This window comes from Canis lupus, chromosome 24 (assembly GCF_003254725.2).
Source record: "Canis lupus dingo isolate Sandy chromosome 24, ASM325472v2, whole genome shotgun sequence".
NCBI classification, from domain to species: Eukaryota; Metazoa; Chordata; class Mammalia; order Carnivora; family Canidae; genus Canis; species Canis lupus.
The window spans coordinates 38,345,357-38,354,257 of NC_064266.1; the positions used below are offsets into that span (position 1 = coordinate 38,345,357).

Consider the following 8,901-nt stretch of genomic DNA (forward strand, 5'->3'; position numbering starts at 1 on the left):
GTGGCTAGCTTCTAGGTGGAGGTGACTTTGCGCCTGGGACCAAAAGAGTAGGAACTAACCAGAAGGGGAGAGAAAGACCATTCTAGGTCAAGAGGTCAACTCAACTACTATTGGCTGGGGGGCTCGTCATGAGCCAGGCACTGCATCCACATTTTCCGTGCGCTGCTTCACAGCCCCCTGATTTGGTAAGTAAGGAGAGCTAACCCTGACAGCTCTGAGTGTCTGGCATTTAGGAGCCCTGGCTAGAACCCTCGGAGGTGGGGACGGTCATGTTACAGTGGGGAGAACAGACACCGAGATCCTGTTACATGCCCAAGGTTACCTGGTCAGCAAGTGGCGCCGCGGGAATCGAACCCGGGCAATCTGGTCCGGACTCTTTACCAAGCCTGTGGCCTTTCTAGTTATTCTCGTCCTTACTTTAAAAACGAGACACCAGGAGCTCTTGTAATTCGCCATGGTCACGAGGCTCCTCAGTCCCTAAGTGGCCAAGAGGCCAAGTCACGGGCCTATCTCCTCGGCCCCCCAAGATTTTCAGGACTTAGGAAAGGCATGTGGGATGCTAATGGTTTTCACCGGCGTCGATCTTTAACGTCACCGCCCCTGTAGAAAAGTTCTTAAACCAAATGCCAAACAGAAGGCAGCTTTCAAAGCCAGCAGGGAGAGGATATGTTTTGCTTATTGTAAACTATTGTCCGACTATTATTGGACAGAGAAGGGGCAGAGATGAGCTGATTGGGGAAGGGTTTGGCTTTAATCGTGGCCTGAGAGGCACAGACAAGTTTGGGCAATGTCTGGGGGGGGGGGGGGAGTATCTGGAGAAATCTGTGCAGGGTCGGGGGTCGGGGGTCAGGCTGTGTGGCTTTGGGTGGTGAGTGACTCTCTACACTGGCTGAGACCTGGAGTCCCCCAGGAGCTCGTTAGAAATACAGATGCCTGAGCCTCAGCCCCGGAGCCTTGAGTTCAGGAGGTAGAGCCCGGGCACCGGTATCTTTAACAAGCTCCCCAGGGATCCTGGGCCCCAGGCCGGTCAGGGAGCTGCACTAAGTGGAGCACAGAAGCCCACTCAGGTGCAGGGGGGGAGTTGGGCCCAGAAGTGAAACAGTGTGAAAGGAGGGAAGCAAAGCGGGCTTCTGCTTGTTTTGTGGCAGAGAAATAGGAATGGCGAGGAAGAGCCGCTGGGTCAGGCAGAGACGGAACATACAGCAGATCTCAGCATCCGTCTGCCACCTGGTCATTAATCTCCACGTTAATAAAAGCCGTTGTTTCCTGGGCCCAATTATTCCGTCCCAGGCCCTTTATGTTCATTATCACAGAGTCCTCCAATAACACAATGATTACTAGGTAATTGGCATCTAATTCTATTACCTAATAGTATTAGGTGCCACTCTAACCACCCCCCCCCTTTTTTTTTTTTTTTTACAGATGATAAGTATTAGGGAGCAGAGGGTGACTTGCCCGCAGTCTGGGGCTGGGGGTGGCAGACAGGGATGCAAGCCCAGCAGTCTGTCTGACCGTGTAGTGTGTGCCACTGTGAGCTGGGCACACGGAGGTCTCCAGGCCTGGCCTGAGCGTACAGGGTGGCCGGCAAAACCCAGGCTTGCCCACGGCGAGTGATTGCACGGTGGTGAAAACGCCAAGCGGAGGGTGAGCGTCTCTGAGCAAAGACCCAGGACAGAGGCAGGAGCGGGTATGTGGGTGTGGGGTCAGCTTTACCGATGGACGGGGATGGGGCCAGCGGCTCATTCCCTGCACCAAGACCCGCACTAGGGATCCAGGGTGGACACGAGGGGTGCAGGCCTGACCTCAGGGTGCTTACGGCCTAGTGATGGTTTATTTACAGGGACCTGAGCTGGCCTGGGGGAACAGTGTGTGTGTGGGGTCATGAAAGGGGTCTCTAAGGAGCGCCTTTAAGCTCAGCTCTGATGTCCACGTAAGAGTCAGTTCCAGGCAGATGGAATGACACATACACAGCTTCTGGGGCAAAGCGATGTGGCTCATTTGTTAGGTAGAGCACTTCATCTTGGCCGCTGCCACAAAGAGCAAAGGGGAGTATCTGGAGATGAAATGAGACCCTCTGTGTGTCCACCCTCATGCCAGAGAAAGCTGGGAAAAGTATTTCAGGCAGAGAGGACAGTGTAAGCAGAGGCTCAGAACCCAGGAAGGTGCTTTGGCCACAAATAAAGTGTGGGCCTTGAAGCCTCCTGACACTGAGGCATTGTTTGAGAGTTTTCACACCCAGTGCGTGGGGTTACTGGGAGTCTGATGTTGAGGACCCTGAACAGGAAGATGACCATTAGGGTAAAGTCCAAAATGGATAAGTCCCCCAACCGTCCTAACCTGGCTGTGTCTCCTCCCCACCTGCGGCTTCCCTTTGTCCAGAAGTAAAATAGGAAAGTTGTACCCAGGCCCACTGCTAAGGTGGCTTTTAGTTTTCACGCTTTCTTGGTGACTCCCTCTGGGATGATACTTAAGATAAACTCAGGAGAAAAGTGGGAGGTGCCTTTCTTAAGGCTTGGGAGGTGATCAGGTAATTATATTGCAATATTTAAAAAACTCAGCAGAAGCATTAGTTTGGATGCATTAAGGAGACAACCACGAAACTTTGCTTATTGTCAAAAAACTCAAACACCACACCAACACAAAATCAAGGAGATAAAAGTCCGTGCCCCCACGTTCGATGTTCTTTTCACCCTTTGGCTCCAGATTAACTGTACTAAACACTGTCGGAGAAAAGTCTGGGAAAGGCCTGTGGGCCCAGTCAGGCTTATTGATATATTTCGTTTGGCCAACAGAGTTTTAAAATTTGGGAAATTTTACAGTTTTCAGCTTCTCTGAAAAACCCAAGTAGCTGACTGTATCCAAAGGGCAGCTGTCCCAAGTCATGCATGCTTACTCTACTTAACCAAAGTCCCCACCCATCCCCATTACCTTACACACAGCTTACTTCTTTCGTTAACATTACCTGCCTTGTTCCTGTTCTAGAAGCTTGTCTTGAATATAATACTATGTGTGCATGCATACGTGCGGTTTTTTTTTGCAATTCTCCTGAGGATCTTTCTGTCTTTCTGTATCTGTACAAAGATCGGGGTCCCTTTTTAAAGGTTAGGTCATATTTCATTGTCTGAATATCTGAGGTTTATTCATCTAATTTTCTCTTGATGTACACAAAGGTTCCACTTTCTTTATAGCATATACTGGAGAGGAATGCCCTTATACATCTGTTTATAAAATTTTACGGGATAAATAGCAAGAAGTGGATTTACTAAGTAAATGTGTCTATGTACAGTTTTAAACTTGAAAGATTTAAAAGATATCACAAAATTGCTCAGGTTATAGGAATTGACATCCCCAGAAAAGGAAAGCAGTATCCTGTCCCAAGCCTTCCTTTGACTTGCATTAATTTAATTACTACGGTGACGGAGGATCCTTTTCTCTTCAGTGGCCTCCTTTATATACCATCTGCTGCCCTTTGAGGACTTTTTCACTGGGTTCTTTTCCTGTACTTTTATTGATTTTAGGAGTTCTTTATATATAAAGGACATTAAACCTTAGACATCTGTGCTGCAGTTTTTTCCCCCCAGTTGCTGGTGTTTAGTTTTATACATTGTTTTTACTTTGGAAAAATTGTAACACTATTTGTAGCCACATACAGGATTCTTTTTCTTTTCCTTGAGGGGGCCTGGCCTGTCTTCTTTGGTAGGCATGGTATTGAGATATACATAGAAAATTATTTCTTAAAGACTTTATTTTTAAGTAATCCCTACGTGCAATGTGGGGCTCAAACTCACAACCCCAAGACCTAGAGTCACATGTTCCACCAACTGAGTCAGCCAGGAGCCCCATATATTTTAATTTAAAAATCTGAAAGCCTTTAGCTAAGGGATAATTCTGTTTCCCACAGGATCCAGCAGTGTCTGCGCCAACTATCTCATAAATGGGTGACTTTAAAGTTGTCTGTCTCGTCCCTTGAGACAGATTCTACAGGTGTAGGTATAGGTATGGGTTAGTGTGAGCGTGTGTATGTGTGTGTCTGCGTCTAATATTTACTCTAGAGCTTTTATGGTTTTACTGCACACATTTAAATTTTGGATCCATCTGTAAATTATTTTTGGTGGAGTAAATGAACACAACCAAGATCTAGGATGAAGTTTTCTATTTTCCTGGCTGGCAGCACAGGGGGTCGGGGGGTAACCATGCCTATTGGTAAATTAAAAAAAAACAAAAAAAGCAAAAACAAAAGCACACCCCATGTTTTTTGTCCCTTTATAAAAATAATGCAAATTTGGGGATCATACCCATACTCCCACTACCCAGAATAATTACTTTTTTTTATGCAACGTATTTCCCACAAGTATTTTTTTTCTTAGTGTATATATATATATATATATATATATATATATATATATATAGGTTTTTGTTTGAGAACTCTGTTTTTTGTCTGTTTTAACATGTGACAACATCTATAACTGCTAACAGCTCATGTTTTCACCCAGCAATTCCCAAACCTGGCTGGGCAGCTGGCTTCCCAGTGGAGCTTGTTAAAAATAATGAATCAGCAACCCTACGGGGTGGACCCTGGGAATCTATATTTTTAATAAGCTCCACGGAGGTGTTTGGGACATAACCAGGCCTACTCTCACCATCTCTCCCACCCTCCGGGCTGTACCTGTGATCGTCTGGGTCTCTGAGGTGATGGTTCTGGTGGTGGTCTGAGTTTGGGTGGCAGGCACTGTTTCTTCAGATACAAACTGGACCGTGCTGGGGGCTGCCCCGGACGTGCTGGTCAGCTGGCAGCCACTCTGCTTGTGAGCTACAAAGGCATCCAGGTTGTTAAACTGCTGCTTGCAGAGGCCACAGATGTGGATGTCGGGAGTAAGCTCAACCAGCACCGTTGTACCACCTGGAACTCCATGGGACAAAGCGGAAGTCACAGATTAATTAATTAATTCCAAACTGCTCCACATAACAACAGAAACCAGACTCATGTTAGAAAAAAAAAGGCACTGTGGCAGAGATGGCTAGTTGCTGGCCAGATGTCCATTCTACTCCCCTCTTCTCTCTTAGCAGCACCGGATGTCCATTCTACTCCCCACTTCTCTCTTAGCAGCACCGGATGTCCATTCTACTCCCCACTTCTCTCTCAGACCCAAGTAATGGCCAGTGGGGCGCGAGTGGCATTTCATGCAAGGAATCTTTTTGATGTGCAACGTTGCTTGCACTTTGAAGGACCAGTAGCCATGTCCTATCCCAACAAAAGGTAGTTGTACTTCCCAGTCCTTATGAAAACCAATCCCTCCACTTTTATACCCTCACCTCCATCCCCACCCCAACCCCATGAAAACTACTCAGTAATAATCTTGGTCCCTTACATGCTTGGGAACTTCTGGGAAGTTTGGCTTCCATGATAAAAAGGGATCAGACGTGATTGGCACTGGTTCCCTCTTCTTTTGGCCTGGAATGCAGATGGGATGCCAGGTTCTACAACCATGTTCTTACTATGGGGAAAATGCTAAGATACCTACATATGCTGATCCCTACCTCATTGATCCCCTGAATCAACTAATTCCAGACTTCTCATTAGGCTGGTATATAGTTCAGTTGTTACTTGTCGTCAAAGTTCATTCCTAACGTTTAGGGACATTGTTTCTCAACAGTAATGATGCCAAGAGTTAATACTGTGTTAACATTTGCAAAGCACTCACCACAATATCTGGCACTGTATTAGTGCTATGTAAATGTTGGTTAAATGAAGAAATTCAATTAATAAGTCTCTAATAGGACTACCTTAATTTTTATTTTTAAAAGTTTCTTTGCCTTATGATAAGGAAACTCATGCTTATAACAGTGAATCTGGAAGAAGCAGAGGGAAAATCACTCACAATCCTTCCACCTATGTGTACCATGAACATTACAAAATATTTTCTTTCATTCTCTTTATGCTTAAAATTTTTAAGATCATAATGTACTGTAAAATTAGTCTTTTCCCCACATAATATTGCATAAGCACTGTGCCTAGATCACTAAAATTTTTACAAGTATAATTATTTAAAGTATAATAAGTGCCTGAGTGGCTCAGTAGGGTAAGTACCAGACTCTTGGGTTTTGCTCTGGTCATGATATCACGGGTGGTGGGATGGAGCCCCGTGGTGGGCTCTGAGCTCAGTGAGGAGTCTGCTTGAGATTTTCTCTTTGTCCCCCCCACCCCCAACTCTCTCTCTTCCTCTCTCAAATAAATCCTTAAAAACATATGTAATCACCTAAAACACACTATTCTATGTTATCTATGCATCATAATCTCAGTACTTATAGGGTCTTTTTATTATTTCTAATTTTCCTCAGGTCTAAATCACACGAGAACTACCTTTGTGCATATATATAGCTGGTATATATATGAAGCATAACTTTCTGAAAATTTATAAATATTATGTTCAATTTTCCCCAAGTCAAGCTAAGACAAGAAATCGCTGTGGGAACACAATCTGGTTGACTTGCTAAGGAGAGCTAGTCTGGGCTCTGTTGTAATGTTTTATAAGCTGTTCTGCAGAGCGCCCTGCACCCTAAGTACATCGAAATCAATGAATGGAAGGAATGAAGGCTTTTCTGTTCCCCTGAAACACTGCTTCCCTGGAGCTGAGGCGCCCATGGGACTAACAGGAAAATAAGGAACCAGGAGATGAGGTGACTGGCATTGATGAGGATTCCTTAGTGATCTAACAAGACTGATACTCAGTATGAAAGGGTTTTAATAACCAATGCCTCCAGCATGTGGCAGACACACAAGTAACGACCTAGACTTTCTTTTAGAATCCTGACACTACAATTTACAAACCGTGACTTGGACTTGGTCTCTCCCATCTGTAAAATGGGTATAAATTTCTGTTTCACAGGACCATTAAGAGAATTAAGTAAGATTGCGCTTGTAAAAAGCCAGCACAGGGGGCCTCATGCCCCAGCATGATACGTGATGGGGTTATTCCCGAGACATCCTATTGAATGTGACATCCCCCTCTGAAAATTTGGAATGGTGAATATATACCTAACCTCCTGCATTTGTAGTGAGAATTAACAGATCAAATAGAAAACACTGGGTACAGGTAAGAGCTCAACAGCAACAAGAGAGAATTCCTTTATCTTCACTATGTTCTCCAAACCTGTAACAGCATCATAAACAATCAGGGTGCGTGCGTGTGTATGCGTGAAACACGGACATATCTGAGGCCACACCTAAGTCCCACTTCGGGGATACTGAGTCCTGATGGAGGTAGGATGCAGAAGGGACTGGTGTTTAGAGAAATCTGTGCTTTCCACAACTTCTGCAAGGAATACCCAGCTAAGTTTGGGAGGCAATGTCTCCAAAACAGCTAACAAGCTGAGCGCTTACCATGTGCCAGGTGTCTGCAAACCCCCGTGCCAGGGGTGCGTTTCAAACTGTGTGCAACCGAATGGCTCAGGGTCTGGCCACAGATCCCCTCCCCCCACGTCCCCCATCTAATGGGTGGGGCCTGGGGAGCTTTTTCCTTTTTCCTTTCTTTTTCTTTTCTTTCTTTCTTTCTTTCTTTCTTTCTTTCTTTCTTTCTTTCTTTCTTTCTTTCTTTTCTTTCTTTTCTTTCTTTCTTTCTTTTTTTTTTTTTTTTTTAACAAGCGCTCGCGCTCCCAGGTGGCTGGTCTGCGCTCAGTCTCTGGACCACACTTTGGGGAAACAATGCGGCGGGCGAAATCAGGTACTTGGATAAGGCTGCTGTCCTCACCAGGAAAATTACGACGAATCCCAAACTCAAAGAAAGCGACCACCGCCCCATTCCCCGTTCAGATCTCCACCTTTAATGTGCAAAAGGCTTTCCAGGGCAAGCCCAGCCCGCCAGACCTCACGAAACCCTCGGATCCCCACACTTCAAGGATTTCGAGCCACCGAGGCAGAAGCTTTCCCATCAGCGTAATCGCGGTTACCCCCAACCCCCCCCCCCAAACTCCGCCTGGAAGGGGGGGGAGGCGGGGAATGCCCCGAGGGGGTGGCGATTGTCTGAACGGCGTGCCCTCCTCCTCCTCCCCCGCTCCCCGCTCCCCTGCAAGGGGTCCTGGAGGCTGGAGAGCGCCCCCCGCCTTGCGCGGGGCTGGGTGCCCCGATCCCGAGCCCACTCCGCGCGCCCCCTGCACGGCGCGCCCTCCGCGGTGCCCTGGACGCCGGCGCGGGGCCGTCACCCCGATTTCGGGGCCCCGGGCCTGCTCGCTGCGTCGCAGACGTGCTTGGGCCCGGGCCCCGGAGCGCGCACTGGGCCCCGGAGCGCGCACTGCGCCCGGAAAAGCACTTACTTTGCACCGAGCCCGGGAAGCCGTCGCCCTCGCTGCTCGCGTTCATGGCCGCAGACTGGGAGGCCCCCGGCCGGCCGGGGTGCCAGGCTGCGGGGCGCTGATCTACATGGTGCAGGGACTTTTCCTTTTATTTTTCCACACCCCCCAGCCTGCCTTCTCCCAACTCCGCCAGGCGGGGAGGACGGATGTAAAGCAAGCTCCACTTCCGCTGCCTAGAGGGCGCTGGCCCGGCCCGGCGGCCCCAGCCTGGCTTTGCAGCGGCGGCTCCCGGGGGAGGCTGCGGGCCAATCCCGAGGCCCCGGACCGCCGGGTCCCCCGGGATCCCGACCGCGCGCAGACGTCCCGGCGGGCGGGGCGACCGCGGGCGGCGAGCGATGCGCCCCAACCCCGGGCCGCGGCAGCCGGCGCCCCCCACCCCCGCCCCCGCCCCCACCCCCACCCCCACCCCGCGGCCGTGGCCCACGCGCCTGGCCTCCCCGGCTCGGGCGCCTTTGCACCTGCCGCCCTGGGACGCTGGTCCCCAAGGCGCCGCTGCCCGGTGGCCGGGATGCTCTGCCCGGGGGCGGGGGTGGGGGACCGCGCCGAGCTGCG

At 48.9% G+C, this 8,901-nt stretch overlaps 1 protein-coding gene across 5 annotated transcripts in view; it reads right to left on the bottom strand.

The window, feature by feature from the left end:
- The window catches only part of ZFP64 (ZFP64 zinc finger protein), an 87,525-nt gene extending 78,897 nt beyond the window's left edge, over positions 1 to 8,628 (bottom strand). The window contains exons 1-3 of one of the 5 annotated variants that reach the window (XM_025470430.3): positions 8,311 to 8,605; positions 5,370 to 5,452; positions 4,667 to 4,900 (exon numbers count right to left, since the gene is read on the bottom strand). In XM_025470430.3, coding sequence (XP_025326215.1) covers positions 4,667 to 4,900; positions 5,370 to 5,403 — 268 coding nt within the window. In that variant the 5' untranslated portion in view covers positions 5,404 to 5,452; positions 8,311 to 8,605. Of the gene's footprint in view, positions 1 to 4,666; positions 4,907 to 5,369; positions 5,453 to 8,310 lie in introns of all 5 variants that reach the window. The other 4 variants (XM_049100347.1, XM_025470432.3, XM_025470429.3 and 1 more) reach the window with 4 other exon arrangements.
- Positions 8,629 to 8,901: the final 273 nt, after the last annotated feature.